This window comes from Uloborus diversus, chromosome 1 (assembly GCF_026930045.1).
Source record: "Uloborus diversus isolate 005 chromosome 1, Udiv.v.3.1, whole genome shotgun sequence".
NCBI classification, from domain to species: domain Eukaryota; kingdom Metazoa; phylum Arthropoda; class Arachnida; order Araneae; family Uloboridae; genus Uloborus; species Uloborus diversus.
The window spans coordinates 160,340,535-160,361,178 of record NC_072731.1 but is presented as its reverse complement, the minus strand read 5'-3'; the positions used below and the strand labels follow the sequence as shown (position 1 = coordinate 160,361,178).

At 33.2% G+C, this 20,644-nt stretch overlaps 1 protein-coding gene across 6 annotated transcripts in view; it reads left to right on the top strand.

The window, feature by feature from the left end:
- LOC129233262 (muscleblind-like protein 1) overlaps positions 1-20,644 on the top strand; it is a 312,999-nt gene that overhangs the window by 175,766 nt on the left and 116,589 nt on the right. For 5 of the 6 annotated variants that reach the window (XM_054867342.1, XM_054867350.1, XM_054867330.1 and 2 more), the window contains exon 2: positions 3,830-3,897. The exons of the other annotated variant lie outside the window; for it this stretch is intronic. In XM_054867342.1, the coding sequence (XP_054723317.1) occupies positions 3,858-3,897 (40 nt within the window). In that variant the 5' untranslated portion in view covers positions 3,830-3,857. The remainder of the gene's footprint in view (positions 1-3,829; positions 3,898-20,644) is intronic. 6 annotated transcript variants of the gene reach the window in all.

Genomic DNA, 20,644 nt, shown 5'->3' with positions numbered 1-20,644 from the left:
ACATTTAAGTATAGTTTTTAAATTTTAACCTCTGTTGGTCAAACCTCCCTCATGGTGAATCAAACCTCTCCCAAGTGGGGAGGTTGGACCCAGTTTGGACACTCTTGAAAAATCGCCAATAGAAAAATAAGTTTCAATTTAAATAAAAAAAACACCAGTGTAAAAAGTTGCGAATTTATCTTATGGAAACTTTAAAAAAAAAGGAAAAAAAAAAGTCTTTGTAAGAAGTGGGTCAACCCCCCCCCCCCCCCCCAGTTTCCCCTACACATCAAATTTTTTTTCTTCGTTGGTTCTCCATCTTTTATTTATTTGCTTTATTTAATTAATGCCCTTAATTCAGCACCCTATCTTTAAAAAAAAAAACCTATTGTTACAAAAATCAAAAGAATATACGAATGAAATCAAATTTTATAGGTCAATGATCATATAGAATAGATTTTAAGAGAAATGTTTTTTGTAAAACTCTCCCCGAAACAAAAGTCTAGTTACAGCCCTGATATACTCATACAAAGCAAAGACTAATTCAATCTTGGATATGTGTAAATTTTTATTGTATTTCTGTGACATTGAGAAAAAAAGTTTTAAAATACAAATGACACATGAAAATAGAACGCGATGTCAACTAAGAAGTCAACCTATTTGAATTTTTATTTGATTACTCTTTGCCTTCTTTGATTATATATACATGTGACATGCGTAAATGACAAAATCATTTCAACTCTTTTGGCCAAGAAAAAAACTAGATGCACGTGAAGTACTAGCGCAGCCAGAGCTTACATTCTAGTGTGTAAGGGGGGGGGGGGAGATTGTTAATTGTGTCCTTCCCTGTATATAAGTTATCATTAGGATTTGAACTAGTCTTAAAACTAAGGGAAGGGCTTGACCCCCAAACCGCCCCTTGCTGCGCCCCTAATGTGCAGTGTGTGTGTGTGTTGAAAAGTAAAAGATGAAGTACTCTGTGTGAGATTGGTTCAAGTTTTCTTCACTTGCTAAACCGAATATGTTCAAGTACCGTGAATAAACAGATCCAGACGACTCTCTGAATTCTATGTCTTACATTTTTGTTTTATTTCACTTGAGACATAGGAAATTGTTAGGTAGGTAATTCCAAATGCCCTCCACGTCTTGAGCGAACTGTTAATGAAGACTCATTAATCATCTCTTACTGTCAGTGTTGAGCATTTTGCGGCCGTTGTCTTAGTTCTTTCTTAAAGTCGTATCGGAATTCGATTAACTATGCAAATTTCTTCTCGTTTCGGTGGCCGAGTATTTTGCTGTAACCGCCTTTATGTAGGTATCCTAAATTGTACTTGATTTGTTTGAATCGTCTGAATTTTAGGGTTTGATGGTTATACGAAGGACCCCGAAATCATGGCTCTTTGAGAGACTCTTGTGCCCTGGAAGGCTGAAAAATTTATTTTAGTCCCTTGAATTGAAAATGCTTGTTTTTAGGCAAACTTGTTTTTGTTTCTAAATAATGATGTTGAGATTGATAACTGCAGGCAATTATTAAATGCAAACGATGCTGCAAAATGTTGTTCCTTAAACTCAATTGTACGCCCTCGTGTTGCTAATTGAAATCTCATTGACCGCTTTCGGTTCCATCAGTAAAAATATCATTGACTGACACTGATTCCTGCAGTAAAACTACGTTTCAAGAGACATCGCAATATATTACATAATAATACAACTCATATCTGCTGAGGTGATATCAATAGTTAGAAAACCTTTTGCTACCATCATAATCAAAAGATATCAGTCTAAAAAAGCGTAAAATTTTCTTGGAATTCCTTCAAAAAGGGGAAAAAGTAATCTCTGAATTTTACACCAAACGATCGATGTAGATTCCAGATCTGCGGAGCCGGAAGGAAAATGACTAACTTCCTATCCTGGAATTTTAAAGCCTCCGACTCCTTTGCCCTAAAATCAGTCTCACTCAGTCTCTGCAGTTCTGTTTTTTATAGCACTCGTGTCATTTTATGGTACTAACAGAATAACGCTAACAAGAATGAGGATAATAAAACAAGTGAGTGTTAGAGTAAGTGTGAGTGTAACAGCTGATCCACAAGTCTTGTCATTTGATGGGACACTAAAGGGGTGCTAGAAGCCCTTAATTTTGCAAAGAAAAAAAATCGAGGAAAAATCCTGAAGATCTGAGAAAATTACATCTAACGGAACTCGCAACTGGCTTGGGGAGCCGCCAAGAGCCAAGGCGGGTCCCTTGACTTTTTGGTACCCCCCCCCCCCCCTTCCCATAAAACTCACCAATTTGTTCAACTCCAACTCCAAGCCGGGCCCTCGCAAGGGACGGATCGCTAGTTTCCGACGGGGCTGACATGACCTCTCGTCGACCTTAACTGGCTTGCCAAGACAGTTGCCAGTTCCAGTGAAAAAATGAGGACTGACTGTTTTCAAAGGCTTTAAACTTTTTAACAACGCGTGAGAAAATACTTTGGTAAACCTTGCCTTTCAGTTTCGTTTAGTTTCATGACCCTGATCATCAATGCACATCTTGAATGAATAAATGATCGCCGCACAAAAATTTGCTTCATTCAGGCATTTTTCGGCACCGCGTCTTACAAAAACCATCCATCAACGTTTCTTTGAGGAAAACCGTGTTGACGGATCGCTAGCTAATTGATAGTTACCGCAAAGATTCGTCTTAGGTATGTCATTCTAAAAATTTAACATTGTTGCCAGTACCAAAGCTTTAAAATCCCATCCCACGCGTTACGCATGCTTATTATTGGCCTCTTTTGGATCTCTAAAGTTTCTTCCCGGTCTTGATAGATTAAAAAGAGGAGAGAAAGCGAGGTAATAGAATTCGCTTCTGTGTTTGTTTTCGCGTTCTCCATTTAGCTGCCTTACACCCCCTACTTCTGTAATGCATACTTCTGAGATCTTTCACCATTTGGCACCCAGCCCCTTTTCATTTACGTCATTCCGATGCTTCACTGCTTTACTTTCTGGCGTCCGGAATAGCCTGGTATTAAACTCAATGTGTCTATCCCATCCTCGCTTGAATTCATGATATTACATGAAAAAGCAACATTGTAGCTAATTTTATTCAAAATAAAGTCTTCCGTTTTGTATATTTTGTTTTACTTTTTACGATGGGACGATTAATTTTTGATTTTTAGATTTTTATTATGTATTTAAAAGTAATGAATATGACTTATGAAGTAGTTAGACCAGTAAATGACAATTTAAGCATCATTTCATTTTCAGAAGTTTATAATATCATTAAAAATGGTATCATTTGGAATAACCATGTGGTTAACTATTTTTGTTAATATATGTAATTATTTTTTTGAAATATCTGTGCAAACTTTTTATAGTTCTTTTACGGGTTTTTAAGGGGGTTGAAATAAAAAAAAAATGGCTCACCACCGAGGTTAAAGAAAATGACTAACTTGGGATCATTTATAAAATTATCTAGTTATTCAAAATATGGGATTTTTGTTTCAAACCGATTTTTTGGCATATACTGCATTTATCTTTTATTTCAAACTCTCTACTTTTTTTTTCTGCAATCGTTTATGGTTTACTTTATTTCTTCTCTTTTTTCCCTTTTCACCTTTCTCATTCCTTTTTTGGAATTGTATAGATTGGAAGTGACTGTTACCTGTTCATCAAAGATGAAGAAAAAAAAAAAACTTCATTTACTGGTCGGAATATCTGCTTATTAATTTTCTTCAGCTATCAAACCTTTTATGCATACTTAATTTGCTTTGTGCACGTAACTAATTGTAAAATGCATTTGACTAACATTTAATGCTTTTATGTTTTGCTTTATAGTCATTACTAAATATAATTTTGTTGCTTGTAGGCTTTGAAACTTTCCCCCAAAAGTATTGATGATTGGATCTGATTTTTCCTACTCAACTCCTCCTTCAGGTTCGTAGTATATTTTTTCCTGTATTATTTTTTATCGTTGAAAAATGATGAATTAAATCAATAAATAAGTAAGAACAAGATACAAGATTTTCGAAATGAAATGTACATATTGGCGCTATGAAAGTAAAATTTCAACATAAGGAAACGAAATCCAAAGGGAAGGAACGTCATAAAATGACGACCAACAATATCTGTAAAACTGTCTTTTCTGCAGCTTTAGCAGGCATCGGAGAGTAGCGATACTTCACGCTTCACAAATGATGGTTCTGACCAATTTATATGATTTAAATTTTTCTTAATTTCCATTAATTCATGATGAATGGTATTTAAATTTAAAAAAAACTAGACACTATTTGTTTTATCACTAAACTTAACTTTTTTTTTTTTGTCTTTGCCGTGTTTCATTCATTCAACTATGTGTAATTATTTGAGCCTTAGCTGCTTAGATAATCAAAATTTAAAAGCAGAATAACATTCCTGATTAATTTTAGTGATTCATATTGTTTCTAGTTTCGAATTGGTATATAATAGTCACAAGGGCGTGATCGATCATTAATATTACAATTGCAATAGTTACTAAGATTATATTAACATTATGTTACAAAAACTAATTGGTATTAGATATTTCACTGTCGAAGGAAGTGAGACTACTGTCTGTTTGATATTCCACTGTTAAACCAGAAGTATCCAAGAATATCCCCATCTTTGTGTCATAACCTGGGCACTAAATAAGAATAATACTAATTTCATTTGTCATAGCGTAACAGGTTTTTTGTAAAGCTATCGCAATCTGCTTACTTCATGCCAAATTTGGGAATTTTCTCTGATAGATTTTATAATACTTATGTAATTGTGTAAAGTTTTTATCCGGGAAGAATTACCCGGGTGATTTCGGATGTAAAGGGAGGGGGGGGGGGAGAGGATTCCTTAAAAGTCATTAAAATGACTGAGAGGACTAAATTGTGTTATAGCCCAGTAAATTTAGGCCAAAAATTGGGTCGATGCACCACAAATTTATAATTAGCTAAATTTTTCAGGGTACGTTCCTGAATATGTGGAGAACGAATCCTGAAAAGTCCCCTAAGTTCCCATGTGCGCTTCTGTCCGAAATGGCAGATCACAGATGACCGCCTGATACATTTTGCCTTTCTTATATCTAAGTCAAAAATAAAGATTCTTCAGTTCTGAAAAAACATGTAGGTTCTAGAAGTAATATTGTTTCAATACATAACATAAAATAATCAATTTAAAAAATTCAAACATTTGTTTTGACTCCAAAAACTGAAATTTCTGTGTTCTACGTAATATGCTGCAGAACAAATGAGCTACTAAAATAAATAATTTTCTGTGATATTAAAAAAATAATAATTTCTCTCATATCTTAGTCATTAGTTTATATTCTTCGATTTTGAAAAATTCTACGTACTCTGTTTGAATCGATACTCGTATTTTACCGACATTTCCTCATAAAAAGCTATAAACGCATATGATCTGAAAATTGTGTTTTTTGTCTGAAATGCAAAAAATTTTAGGTAGCAAATAGTTATTTAAAAATTATTTTCTAAAATTATATTTCCATATAACTATGCGACAATGGAAAAAATACATGTCGGTGAAAAATTACTGCCTTCAACTTTAGGAAGTTGTTTTGGGAATTGGAAGTTAAACTTCGGAAAAAAGGGTTATTATTAAGAAATGAGTATTCTGCTCAGTCTTACACAACTTGTCGCCAGGATTGCAGGTGTTCTCAAGTAAAACAATAATTTACTACAAGATCATCTCAAATATGAATTAGCCCTTCAACTTTCCTCGCTTTTTGATTGGGTTTCTCATTGGAAGAATAAAAAATAAAGTGTGGCAGCTATCATTAAATCAGTACAGCCTTCTGTTAAGCCGCCAAAAATCTATTCATGCATTATAGAAGGATTTCTTATGCACTCATTGGCATGGGAAGGGACGAGACAGACATAAAAAGACATATGCCTCAAATACGCCAGGTTTATTCAGGTAAAACTTCTTTTTCTGAGAGGCTTTGGTTTTTAATGGATACACTGGTGCAGTACCAACTAACATTGTAAAGAAATCAAGTAGAGTAATACCGAAAATGTCTGAGGATATTGCTTTTCGAAGAAAATGTAGTGGCAGCGACTAAATAGACTAATTTTGTGTGGAATTCTGAGAACAAATCAAGATTAATTCAAACTATGATGGAGTACTTCCTGTTAGAAGGCATCACTGTTGTACTACTGAATAGGGACGCCTATGTATTAATTTGCTCATTTGCAATCAAAGCGTGCCAGAACAGCTCCAGATCAATCGATGTAATAGGTACTTTAACAGATCTGCTTTCGATTCTAATTGAAAGAGGAATGTCTGGGACATCACTATACTTTTTACCCTCAAAACAATTTAGTACAAAGAAAAATGTTTCAATACAGGGTCTATTCAATAAGTATCGGGACTGGTTCGAAAAATCGAAATTTATAGCAGGTGTCAATACAGTTACTTAATAATCTCAAAATACATTCCTCCTGCATTGATACACTAATTTCGGCGCGTCTGTCACTCGTCAAAAGCCCGCTGGAAGTGGTTTCCATGATACGGTTGAGAACCTTTGTCGTCACCTGTTGAACCGCTTTGATGGAGTCGAACCGATGTCCTTTGAGCTTCCTTTTCATTCGCGGAAACTAGAATAAGTCTGGAACAGCCAGGTCTAGGTTGTAGGGGCCAGGTCTGGGCTGTCCAAAATTTCTTGCGAAAGTTTTTGTTCCTCTCATTGTTAATTTCAATGCAAACTCAAGTAGTGTAATAATTTGGCAAACACTTGGCGATATATCGCCAAGCTTTTGGTCGCCAAGTTTTTATCGCCAACTTAGCGACACATTTGGCGAGTATTTTTTTTTTACAAATCTGGTTTCATTTTGGCCACTATTGGCAATCTTTAGAGAGTTAACCATTGAATCACATTAAGATCTCCAATATTGGAAAAAAATAATCTTTATAAAACGTTTTTCTGCTTCGGTTCGCAACAAACTTGGGGTAAAAATATTTAAAATGTTTCTTTGCTTACTCCAAGAACTATTATCATTAAATTGGCGTAAAAGGAAGTCATGTGATGCCACATCAGCTCGTTTTTTTTTTCTAGATTTTTACTAACATTACTATCTTTACATATTTTACACGTTTTTCAGTAAGATATTATATTTCAGTCTTTATAGTACTAAATGGATGATATTCTGCAATTTTTTCTAAAATTCTTTATAAGGTCACTTTTTCCCCTCATCATATTCTCATTCAAAAGCTAGAAACAGTAAGATTTCTTTCAGAAATGGATTAAAAGCTACTTGGTTATTCAATAAATGGAATGTATCACTCATTTTGCAGTCAATATTTTTAAAAGAATACCATTAAAAATTCTTTATTTTAGTAGCTTATTTGTCCTGCTGCATATTACGTAGAAAATAGAAATTTTAGTTTTTGGTGTCAAAACAATTGTTTAAATTTTTTTATTGGTCATTTTAGGGTATATATCGAAAAAGTATTACTTTTAGAGCATGCAGGTTTTTTTAGAACTGAAAAATCTTCATTTTTGACCAAGATACGAGGAAGGCAAAAAGTTCTAGGCGGCCATCTTCGATCCGCCATTTTGGATGGAAGCTCACATACAAACTTAGAGGACTTTTTAGGATTTACTCTACCTGCTATGAGGAACTGATTCTAAAAATGTTTCTTAATTATAAATTTATGTTTAAAAAAATCCTGAATTTACTAGGCTATAGCTAGGAATAAAAGAAAACTTATTTCCCCCTCCATCATGCAACTACGCCACCGTTAGCTACGTCTTTTTTGTTTATTAATTCTGTTTGCGCAATTGTGCAGTTGACACAACCTTGAGAATTCAACGAGTAGTAAAGAATCCCTTCTTGGATACGGACTGGCTAGCTTTAGGAACGCAAGAGACGAGCCCTTCAAACTTCTCATATTAACAGTCAGCCAATGCGGAAAGCCCGCTCAGATTAAAACCGAGGTCGCTTCCGAGAAATCGTTAGAAAATGCAGAAGGGGGGAAAAACTGAAACTCGATTTATTAAATCTCGCAGTAGCATTATTAGATTCGTTTCTGCAGTCCTACTAGTTTGTAGATGACGCTCGTTATAACGCTGGTTGCCAACCGATTGTAGGTTTACCCCTGTCAACTACCAAAAATATACAAAACTATATTGGTAATACTGAGTATCAATTGTGACTAAAGTTTGAGCTAGCTCGTGTGATCCTGCATTGAAAAAAACAGTACTACAATACTTTGTTATTAATTAACTGGTATTGAAAAAGAGCACTAAGGTCATAGAAGTGCCCCCCTCAGAGTGAGAATCCCCTCGGAAAAGGAAAAAAAAATATCCCTCAAAACACCCTCCTAAAAATTTCAATGACACAATCTGCGCTACGAATCCCCCCCCCCTGTATTTATAAAAAAGAAGATCCCCCTCCCTCAAAATATTGAATGATGGCAATTTTTCAAAAAATATTTGTCTCATGTTACAATGTTATACACAAAGTACACATAGCATTTACTTTTTAAGCACTCAAGGAAAAAATCCATTGGAAAAAAGAAATCAGCCAGTTCTGAAATAATCAGAGATCGTGGTTCGTTTTTGCTTTGTTTGAGTTAATTCTTCATCTTGGAGATGTCCCCACCCCCCATAACGGAGAAGAAAAAAACACCCCTCAAAAATTGAATGATAGCGATTTTTTAAAAAATATTTGTTTCATGTTACTATGTTAAACACAAATTACACATAGCATTAAGTTAATACATAAGGAAAAAATACATTGGAAAATCGAAATCACCCCGTTCTGAAACAATCAGAGATCGTGGTTTGTTTTTACTTTTTTTGAGTACATCTTGGACTCCATCTGGAGATGCAAAGAAATTCTTTTCACTTTCTCTTTCAAAAGAATATTTTAATGTCCAATGTTTGGGTGTACTGTACTCCGTATCAATTCTTCGAACCTTTTGCCTCAAAGTAACTCCTTTCAATGAAAATCTTTTCACTACAGCATTGTTAACGTTTTCAATTCTTTCTGTATTTGAAGTGTGAAGTGTGTCCTAAAGAGAAAGTGGATACTCTTTCTTTTCACAAATTAGGAACCGAATTGGTGTATTAATTATTTTTACAGTTGAATTAGAATTCTTCACTGAAAAATTACGCGGCTCTCTAATCTTCAGTGCATTTAATACTAAACATACAACTGTTTCTCTAGGCTTTTTATCTTGAAAAACTGTTGCTTGTAATTCAGTTCAAAAAGGAAATTTGAGAGCTGCTCGGATCTGAAGTATAAAAATTCAAAATTTCCTTTTATGATGAAGTATAAATTTTGAATGGACCCCGTATCGAATCAGTATGACTGAAAAATATTTTCAACAAAATTGATTCCATTGGTGAGCTGTCCGTAAATGATATCCCAGTTTTTTTATTATATTTGACTCCTAATCCTTCACACAAAAGTGACGTGTGTCACAAAGTGCCACGCTTCACCTTACTCTCTTCTCTCATCACATGTCGAGTGACTAACAATTTCTGGACCCCCCCCCTCCCCTCAAAGCTTAACATCATTAATTTGTTTGCGACCCGACATAAAATTCGCCATGACAGGTATAATTTTATGTTTCCTTGAGTAATAAAAATATCTTTAAGACTAATTTTAAAAATATATATCCCCCTTCCCCTAAGATCACATTTTTACTTTTTCAGATAACGTATCAGATATCAAATTGAACTTAAGTAACCTACTTCCAAAATGCTAAATTAGATTATCAACTTGCTCCTTTATCGAGCGTGTATCGTAACGTAATGAACTGATGTGTTTTCATGACCGATAATGGTCACAGTTTGCACAGTTTGATTCTTTGAATTTTAAAGAGAAGATGGTTTGCATGTAGTCACTTACGTGTGTTATGCTTCTTAAATTCATAATTTTTCCCAATGAATTTCTTATTTGGATGAACTCTTAGTTAGATGAGAATGTAATTTTAACACGCAAAGGAAGTTGTAGTACACGCAGTGTGCTACAGCACCATAAAGTTAACTTTTAACCAGAGTTTCAGCTTAGAGAAAAGTTCAGGTTATTACGTAATGATAAATTAGTGGTGTTGTTGCATTTTGGAGAAAATGCTACCGATACTAACAATTTCTGTTAAAAATAATTAAGGTATTTCAACGGACAAAGCATACAGTTTTCTTTTGGTAAACGACTGATTTGTACAGTACTATAGAACCTCGTTTATCCGACCCCCGTTCATCCGGATCTCCAGATAATCCGGATCAAAATTTGTAGCCCAATAAAAAGTTTAAGTGCACATAGACAATTTGAAATTATTATAGCAAGAACGCAAGTATACTTAACATTCGCTTTCTATTATGATCTACTGGTGACCATGCTTCATTCAAGCGGCATTAGTGTTTGAGCAGTGAACCAATTCTTTGCGAACTAAAATAAAAGGCATTTATTTAAAACTACGGGGCAAACCTAATTCAATGGATGATAAAATTATATTTCAAAACGTTGATGAACAAATTAACCTATGTTCTCAAATTTCAGTTTTTATATATTTTGAGTATAAAGAACCGTTATGTATCACAATATAAAATATCAACTTTCTGGAAAAGTGTTTTGCTATTCAAAAGTAATGATTTGTACGTACTGCGGATATGACCGTACAGTCACACCCACACAACACGAACAAATCCTCATTTTAACATTTTATTTTATTTTTCATTCTCAATGCTATGAATAAATGGTTACTAATTATGAAACTAAACCAGGGGTAATACTAAATGGCACAAGCAGATAAATTTAATCATTTTATTTATTACATGTTAATGTTGATACTTAAGAGTTACTTAAGTAAGAAGTACTTTCAATGAGGAATAACAATTTTTGAACAATATTCACATGCACTTTTCATTGGTTAGGACTTTTTTTTTTATAAAGTATCTGGTTTTAATGTTGTTGTACAAATCTTCACAAGCTATTCCGATATTAACTTGACATGTCAATGTTACAAATAACAGAGAATAAAGGATTATCCAAAATAATCCTTTACAATGAATTATTTTTAAAATTTTTTGGTCACCTATAATAAAATTTATCTTTTACCGAGGCGTGAAGTAAACCGGCTGGGTCACCCGGATCCTTATTTGAAAACCGGGACGTCTGGCAAGCGTACTTACTTATACTCAAATACATCAAAATCAAAATCTTACAATTTCGGGAGTAAAATTCAAATGTACGAGCAAAAAGTTCCCACTTGTTCAAATAGATTGAGCAATTTACAAATTTAAAGAACCATGTGAATCGTGAAAAGAAATTTTTTCACAATTTTGTAAAGAAATTTCGCGAATTAGAATTCTGAGTAGAAATTTCACGAGTTATGAATTAAAAATCTTGGTTATGATTCTAAATTTTTAGAACTCGTGAATGTTAATGTACTTACGAAACGATTTCAAATGTAAGAGATAATTTTTCTCTGTTGCTGACCGAACGATGGGAGAAAATCCCGTTAAACGTTTTTCAAACCATTCGAGGACTTTTTTTCTTTTTTCAAGTTCACAACTTGAGGCGCCAAATCTTCTGAACTGTATCGAATTCCATCTTTATTGAAGAAAGCAACAAGTATGTTGAAAAATGGATGTAATTTTCTCTGCGCATTGCAACCTCGCACTCGGGCTTGTCCCACTTGACAGAGTATCTGAATCGATGGCATGAGGAGGAGAAAGGAAAAGAAAGAAAAATCGCAATTTAAAATACTTGGAAGTTCTCGCTATCCATCTGCGTCTACTTAAGATGAAGAACAGGCATTTTGTCTCTTTGTTTACTGCCACCTCCTTTTTTTTCTTTCTTTCTTTTTGCTTTTTTGTGTGTGCCATTAATTATTGCATCCGCCCAATCCGTTTGTTCCTCCGTGGTCTTCGCAGTTTGTCGCCAGGATTCATGCCAATTCGGGACACTTGAGCAAATTGAGATGTCTTCGCTGTTGTTTAACTGCCATATGGGTATCTCACCCCCTTTGATAGATATAAATCGAGGCCCATTGACGTTTTTACTTCCTAGGGCGTATTGAAAAAATAAAACCAAATGCAACGTCAATTAGTCAGATTATTTTTGAAGATAATGAATTTAAGCCTGACTATTAGCATTACTGTCTTACGAGCCAACGTATTACATTCTATGATTGGGTAACATTAGCATTTTTACCTAGTTCATGTACTCTATTAAAACACCTTTTTAACCGTCAACAATGATGTTATTAATTAATTTATTTATTTTTTATTTTTTACGTTGTTTTTGTTATTTATATTATTTTATTTATTTATTTATTTTATCAATTTATCTATGTATCTATTATGTAGTTTTCTTTCAAATTTCGGGTGAGCATCAGGTTTTAACTCTTTTAAGACCATAATATCTGAAGTAAAAAGTAGAATATTAAATTTTTCTGTTTTCCAAAAAAAAAAAAAAGGATTTTTTTTTTAACAATAACATTTGTTTTCGTGATATTAAGATTCTGATGTCTCAATAACATGAAAAAAATATTTATTAATTATTATCATTCAATAATTTGTAAAATAAACTTGAACTCCACATTGCTTATTTTCACAAGCCGCAGTTTGTTTTTCTTTTCCCTCATTGTTTTGCTGAAGTTAAAAATAAATTTCTCTTCTTAAATTGAAATGGGGAAGGTAATGAAAATATCATTTAGAAATAATTTTTCCTGGAGAACTTCCTTTGAAAGTTTATGAGACAACACATGCTTTTTCGCTTCTATTTACACTATTTTGTAGCAGTTGTTCAAAACTAATTTTGTAGAATAAAACTGGAAAGAGTTTGTCAGTACGGAGAAGTAGGTTTCATTAACATTCAACCATAATCCCTTTTTCTCAAGGAAAGGGATGATGCGCTTGCTCTCTGAAGTTCGCTCCATCCAGCCGTCTGCGCTGAATTTGTTTAGTTATTAATGTGATTTTAAGTAAGCGGAGCACAGATCGGTTAATTTTGTATCCCATTCCAGTAGAATATCCGAAGCACCAAATTTATGGATTTTTTACAATGAGTTGAAGATAATCATAGAATGTATTAAGCCCATCATCATGATCATATTTTTTGTAACTCTTCTGCACTAAAATATTGGGAGTATTGTCAATGTTATTTGTAAATTTATAGTCTGTCGTGCTTTACATTTTTTATTTATCAATTTATTTTCATCTCCAATGTTTTATATTTTTTTGCATCAACTGAATCATCATTTGTGCGGACATTGTTTTTTTAACGGCAACGACAAAAGAAATTGGCTAGAAGAGTTAAAATGTTTTGCTGGAGTGTGAATGTTGTTTTCCCCCGTCCGTTGTTGGAAGAGAATAATATTTCATGTAAATATTTAATTAAAAGTCCTTTATTAAAATAAAAATTGAAGAATTTGATTTTATTTACTAAAGAGAAAGAAATTATTTATTTTATAATTCCAATGGAGTGGAATGGAATAAGCTAATTTTAATGTTCAACGACATCTAGCTGATTGTCGTTGACTTTTGAAAATTTCGAAAGATGTTACATTTTCTTAATACCTGGAGTAAATTATAGTAGGGGAATGTGGGGCAAAGTGAAATGGTGAAATATTTACTCTTGCTTTTAGCACCACTTATCTAGCAATATTTTAATTATGTAGTAACACATGCAGTTTGTTCCAGTCAAGAAAAAAATACCTCTGAAAGTCAAAGAATATGATAACACAAGCAATTTTCAAAAATTGATACACATCTTTTAATATTTTGTTATAAGTCAAAAATTATTTTTGCTATTATTAAATGATAAAGCTCTTGTTGTTAACATCTTAAATGTTATCTGAGACCTACTGATATTCAGTGCAGTATTTATTTGTTTAATATTATACTTATTTTGTTTTAAATTCTTTGTACAGTTAGTCAAGTGCATGCGGGGCAAAAGTATAAAGTGGAATAGTTCATTTCATTTCTTTTACCAAATCACTTATGTTTTGATTTATTGATTATTTCATTTACATTCCTTCATTCAAAAACTCGCTGATTTATTCACTCATTCACTTACTTTCTTATTCATTCACTAATTTATTCACTCATTTATTTTTTCTCATATATTAACTAATTTATGGGTCAATCCATTCAGGTTCGACGGATGGATGCTATGAGTCCTCCCCCCTCCCCCTCTCCCATGGATATTTTACTTTACCACTCCAAATATTCCTTTTTTAATTTAATGGAGCTGAAACATAGAAAATGTTTTTCGGATCAGTCTTTCAGACTGATTTACTAACGTTTGAACCACAATATAAAGCCTTTCCCTGCTATTGATATATTTTTTGAGTATTATTTTTCCAAATGGAGCTTTTGTTCTCTAGCACCACATCATAACTCTTTTCGATGAAAACAGCTTTGTTTCGTACTGGATGCAATTTCCATGGCCCAGTTCCAAGACCGGAATTAAAAACATGCTGCTGAAAATCCGCATATTAAACCCGGGAGAGCCTTTCAGCATTCTCCATCCGAATTCCTCTGCTTATGGCGAGGAAGATCGAGCCCCCAAGTCCGTCCAATAATCCTCCCACAAAATTCTAATCACTCCTGCCGGGGTGGCAGGCATTCAAAAGGGTGCACACACTCATTGCATCTCAATCAGCGGCCGCCCGGATGGTGGCCGTCCGCACCTCATCATTGTTTCCGCCCTCCCCCCATTTCTCATTCCCTCAGTAATTGGGGGATCACCCGGGCGGAAGCGAGGAATTTCTGCCGCTGTCTCTCTCCATCATAGGGGAGTGATTTCGGATCGATGACGTAGGGGATGAGTCGAGGGATTCATATCGTTTTTTTTTTCTCTTCCTTATACAGTTTTTGAGATAAAATATCGCTCTTAACACATTCATTTTTTTTTTACAAGTATGGGCGGAACACTACGAACTATCTGTTGAAGTTTGCTGAAATGTTATCCTGAAACAAAAGAGCACCATACCGCCCCTTTTTGCGCTCTAATGCATTTTTTCACCCTTTTTCATCTTATGACCCTTTTTGAAAGAGGGTCAAAGAGCAAATAAATTTAATTTTTTATAGAAAGGGGGAGTCTTACCAGACAAAAAACTATTAGGTGTGTCTTTTCCCATTAGGTACTCTTTCTTTCGAACAACAAAATACTTATATCTACGATTTTTTTATCTCCCAAGAAGAGGAACTACGGTTCTCAATTTTATTTGCAAGGTTGGATTTATCAGCTAGTTTTATAAGTCTGATACTTAAAAACAAAAAAGGGAAAAATGATATACATAATATACACAATATATATATGCCGAACGTTACTCTACTCTGCCCAACAATTTTAGCTAATAGAATGAAAGGACTTATTTCTTCCAACCTGCTCGTTCATTAGTTGAAGTGCAACGAACACATAGAATAACAGAAATGTGCGTTAAATTATAACGAACAGCATTATTATCTTAGTTTTACGACAGGATTGGTTGTTAATTAGTCACAAGTTGGTTGTTTACCATTTAATTTATTTTTTAAAAAGGCAATGGAAAAGCCGTTTTACGAGTATTTTCTATTTTAAAATGAAATCTCAGTAGAAATCATTCATATAATTCAACAAAAATCATTATTTTTCCAAAAGTTCCAAACAATTTGTAATAACATCTACCAAAAAAAAGTCTTTAACGAAGGTGGGATGATCTATTTATATATAGAATTGGGCGCTGATTGTAGGAAAAAATTTAATGTTAGAAACATATTCCTGAGTTTCCGAAATGTTATTTTAGTTCGATAATGAAAAACTCCATTTGAAACATTTTTGGATGAACCTTAAATTTCTTTAAAACAGAACTTTCTGAGAATTCAATAGAAAAATGAGAAAATTATTTCGTTTAAAAATAATTTACTCTTGTGACTTTTTTACGAGAGATAAATGTTAGTTTTATGTTCGGAACTTTTAATAACAATCACATTTATTTAACCTTCGGAAAAGCTTTTTTTTCTACCGTTATTTTCACTCCCACACTGTTTGCATAAGCAAATGACGTGTCTGGAAAGAACATGTTTTTAATGATCTTACGAAAGCAAGAACAGTCGGAGGTATGCCATGAATTTTAATATTTCTGAAAAAATAAAAGTATTGTTTATAGAGCACTCTTGAAGAGAAAATGTAGTTTAGTTTCATATTTTCTGCTCAAAAGAAAGGTATAAAATGATTACTGATTTGCTGTAAGATGATTTTTTGTGACCAATATTTTCAAATTTAATACTGTTCGTCGAAGGTTTCTTTTACTCGTATTTCTTATCTTCTGTATTTTAGTTTGCATTACCAATAAAATTCATTAATGAATTAATTAAATAATAATAATAATATAAATTATCTTTTTTCAGGTTATGATTGTCCAATAACCATATATTTTGCTAAAAAAAAATCCATTCATTCGAAGAATTTATCTAAATAGTTGCTCGAATAATTTTTAATTCACATGGATTGGATATTCTTTTTGATTAAAATCACTGTTCAAAGATTGTCATTTGTAAAGTTTAATGCGTTCAGTTCTTATTTTATTGGTAGGGTTACCTAAAGAGCAGGTTAAGAGGGGGGGAGAGAAATTGAAAATCAGATTACACACCCAACCTTCTGAAGTATAAGTGGAAGAATTAATGCTGCTGATTGTGGATAAGATAATATTGACATTTGCTCGCATCACATAACCGTTGGTAATTAAAGAAATGGCAATTATCATTAAAATGTAGAAGAGTTTCGAGTTAAAGGATATATTTTGTGTCTCAATTGTGCACAATTCGCTTTTTGTGTCATTCATCTTTTAATGCCTAGCAGTTGCGTAGCCAAGGGGAGGGAGGATTCAGGGGGTAAGTACCCCAGGTTTGGACAATTCGATTCGAAATCCCTTGACAAATTAGTGGAAAAATTCAAAAATGAAAATTTCATTTTTCCTCCACACAGTTTTCCTGCTCGTATAGTACTAGTAAGTTCAATTTTGAGTAAATACAATTATATACTAAGGTGGTTCAAAAAAACATTTTTTTTTCAGCTAGAGGACTGGACACCCTTATTTATTTATTTTTTTAACACTTACTAATGATATTATGCTGTAAAAGTTTTAGCTTCTTATTCAAATTTTAAGAGGTTGCTCAATGACCCCTTCATTTAGCATTAGCCGTAGCATAGAAAATGCCAAAAATTTAGAAAAAATTAATTTCCCCAGCTGTTTTTTTTTTTTTTTTTGTAAATAATTATATTATTGCAATGCATATGAGCAGTTGAAATAGGAAGCTAAAATTCTTCCAGTATATTACTATCCAGAAGTGTAAGAATATTGAGGGATCTCCTGGTATCTAGGAGAAACTTTTTTTTACATGTATTTTTAAACCACCCTTTCATATATATTTCTAACTTGCGATGTTACGACAAAATGCTCTTGCAGTGTAGTTCCAGTCAAGGGCGACCATATCGGGAGGGGGGAGGCAAGAGGGGGCTCGAGCACCCCCTTGGAAATTAAAACTTCCTTGCTTTTAGTACTTTTTTCTTTGCAAAAGTATAAAAATATTTCTTTTCCAGCCATTAATGAATAAGTAATTAATAATGTCAAATTTTAATGACTCTAATCTGTCTTGAAATCTGCTTCAATGGGGGAAAATATCCTGCTAAACCATGGTTAAAATTTTTGAGCCCCCCCCCCCCCCCCGTTACAATTTTGCATATGGACGCCCATGGTTCCAGTGTAGTCTTAGATTTTACTTTTTAAAACGTTTGGACCCCCTCCGAAATGAAATTCTGGGTACGCCACTCATACCAAGGATGCCTGCTTTGGCCATGGCATTTATTTCTCTGTTTGTCTACCTAATTAAGTCTATTTATACCAGTTTATCTCTATAACTATCAATCTATGTTTGTCTCGGTACTTATGTATCTCTGGATTTATCAGACTGTTTCTTTCTATTAATTTCAAGAAAGTATTTGAGATACCCTATCCTTCTACGCATATCCTTGTATCTAAGTATCTACTATTTTATTTTTATAGCTCTCAATCTATGTGCAGTAAAACTTCGTTTATCTAGGATAGTTGTATACCGGATCTCCGGTTAATACGGATCAGTTTTGTATATTTAAGAAAAAATTTTATTCACATAATTATAATAGTAATTTTAAATTATGATAGCAAGAATGGAACTATTAGTACGCCACTCATTCTCTTTTTATTTTAATTAAAGGTACAACTCCTGCATAGATGCAGAATTTTCTTTAGTTGTCTAACAAACGTCACGGGTTACTTGGAGTGTCAGTCTGATGCCACTACAGCTTAACTATTATTGATTAAGCGTTTACGCGAAATAATTTTATGTCTTAATTTTGTTACAAAGCATAGTTTTTTGTTTTAAAATATAAGTATGTTTATTAAGGGTTTGTTTCGCTTATTTCCCGAATTTTTCCATTTTCCCGATTTTTTTTGGCCCCAGTTAATCCGTATAAACAAAGTTGTACTGTATATTTTTATGTTTCTGCTTCTATTTCAGTATCTATCTATTTCTATATTCATAATAATTGATTTAAACATATAGGGGACGGTGGCCCAAAGCGGGTAGGTCGAAATGTCTGAAGCATTTTGAAGGTTTTCTTTTTTGCCGCACAGTGTTATTGAGATAAAAAACGTGCTTTTGGGCAAAGTGGATCGGGCAAAGCGGGTATAATATTTAATCATGTATTTGTTTATAATTTCTTGACACATGTGCTGACTCAGATTTTCTATTTCAATTGGATAAGTATAACTTTAAAAAGTTATTTTTTAGGATGGTAATTAATTAGTCTATTAATTTAATCAGTTATTTATTGATGTTTTATAAACAAAAGTACTGACTTTAAATTGGATAAGTACAACTTTTATGTAGTATATATTTTTTATAATGGCAGGTAGCTAATCAACGAATTTAATTATTTATTACTTCATATTTAATTGGCAAATGTACTAAATCACAAATAGCTAAGCTTACCCGCTTTGAGCCCCCTTGTAGAGCAAAGCGGGTTTTTCAAGTGCTTGTAATTTTTGATTATAAATAAATATTAAATTTGAAATAATACAAAAATCACTTTTTATTTTGAAGTTCAAGAACCCTGCTAGGTAATAAAACGAAAATTGTTGCGATAAACATTCTTTGAAAACCTACCCACTTTGGGCCACCCTCCCCGAAATCTCGGTATCTATCTAACTGCTATACTCATTTATTTATTTATCTATGTTTATCCCTCTATAATTGTCAATCCATATCTATCTATATGAATATTAATTTAAAAACAAGATTTTCAATATCATACCTCTCTCCATATTTAGTTAGTTAGTTATCTATGGAAATTAACCTCCTATCGATCTCTCCATCTCTATCTTTGACGATCGATAGAAATATTGAAGAACTGTTTTCTACATCTATCTTTCTCTCTATATTTTTCTTCATATCTAAATTTATATTTTTTTACCTATCAATATTTATTTGTCTACCTATCTTTCTATTCCTATCAATATATTTTTGTGTATACAAATTTTAATTTCAAGAAAATATTTTTAAACTGTAATCCTCCTCCCCCGTCGTGTTATTCATCCCACTATATGAAATATAATATATATAAACTATCTTTTTAAGTAACACGTAGGAGTAAGATTTTTAAGATAACTATTTCATTTTTAAAAAAGAAAGTATTAAAATACTGAATATTTGTGAAAATAGTATAACTTTTACCAAAAAATAAAAGGCTATTATATCTCTATTTCAGGAATTTTTTACTTGTATTTTTCTTAGCAAATGTAATCAAAAACTTCTTTTTGAAACAAGTTAAACCATCGAAACGGCAACAAAGAAACGAACTAACTCCATGCAGAAATTCAACCGATAAAGCACTTTTCAAAGACAGCCTTTGATAAGATTGTACTTTTTAGTACCTAAACTCCACATCGAAAGTGTTAGCGAATTCGAAGATGAATGCTTTTTTTGGCGCCCGTGCTTCCTTTAATGGCGCAGCTTCCTAACTCATTGGGTTACTGCATTCGACCCTTATTCAGTAAACAAACCCTGAGGCGCGAGTTAATTGAACGCCCTTTAACACACTTTTACTTGGATTGCCCATGTCGGCTCCCTTTCCTTCCCTTATGGATCTTTATCGATTCCATCTCTTAGCTGAGGACCAAATTCTTCCAAATGTCAGTCGACGTGCAGCGATTAACGGACCCCTTTTATCTCCTGAGCGGGATTTAGTCTTTTCCGGAGAGCCATTTCTTTTATCCAATCACCAAGCTCGTGGGGAAACATTCCTCTGATCGATGTTGCTGCGGTAAACGGCGAATTTGCTTAATCTCCTCCATAAAAAAAGGTAATCGATATTTTATAATGATGTTGTTATAAATAAAGACGTTTTAATGTGACGAATCTCGCCTCCAATGTTACCTAAATGGAATTTTATGCGTTTCCATTTTTAGTTGCATGATATTTGATTCAGATTATGTTGAATATTGTTTTAAGAAACTGAAAAGCTTTTAACTACATTGCACTGAACATTAGTTATCTAGCGTTAAATATATGATAAAAAGATTAGAGCGGGACAAGTGTATACCATAGATTTTCGATGGAACATTTTGAAAGCATTTTTTTTTTACGCTGCTTATTTTTATGCAAGATGAACTTGAAATT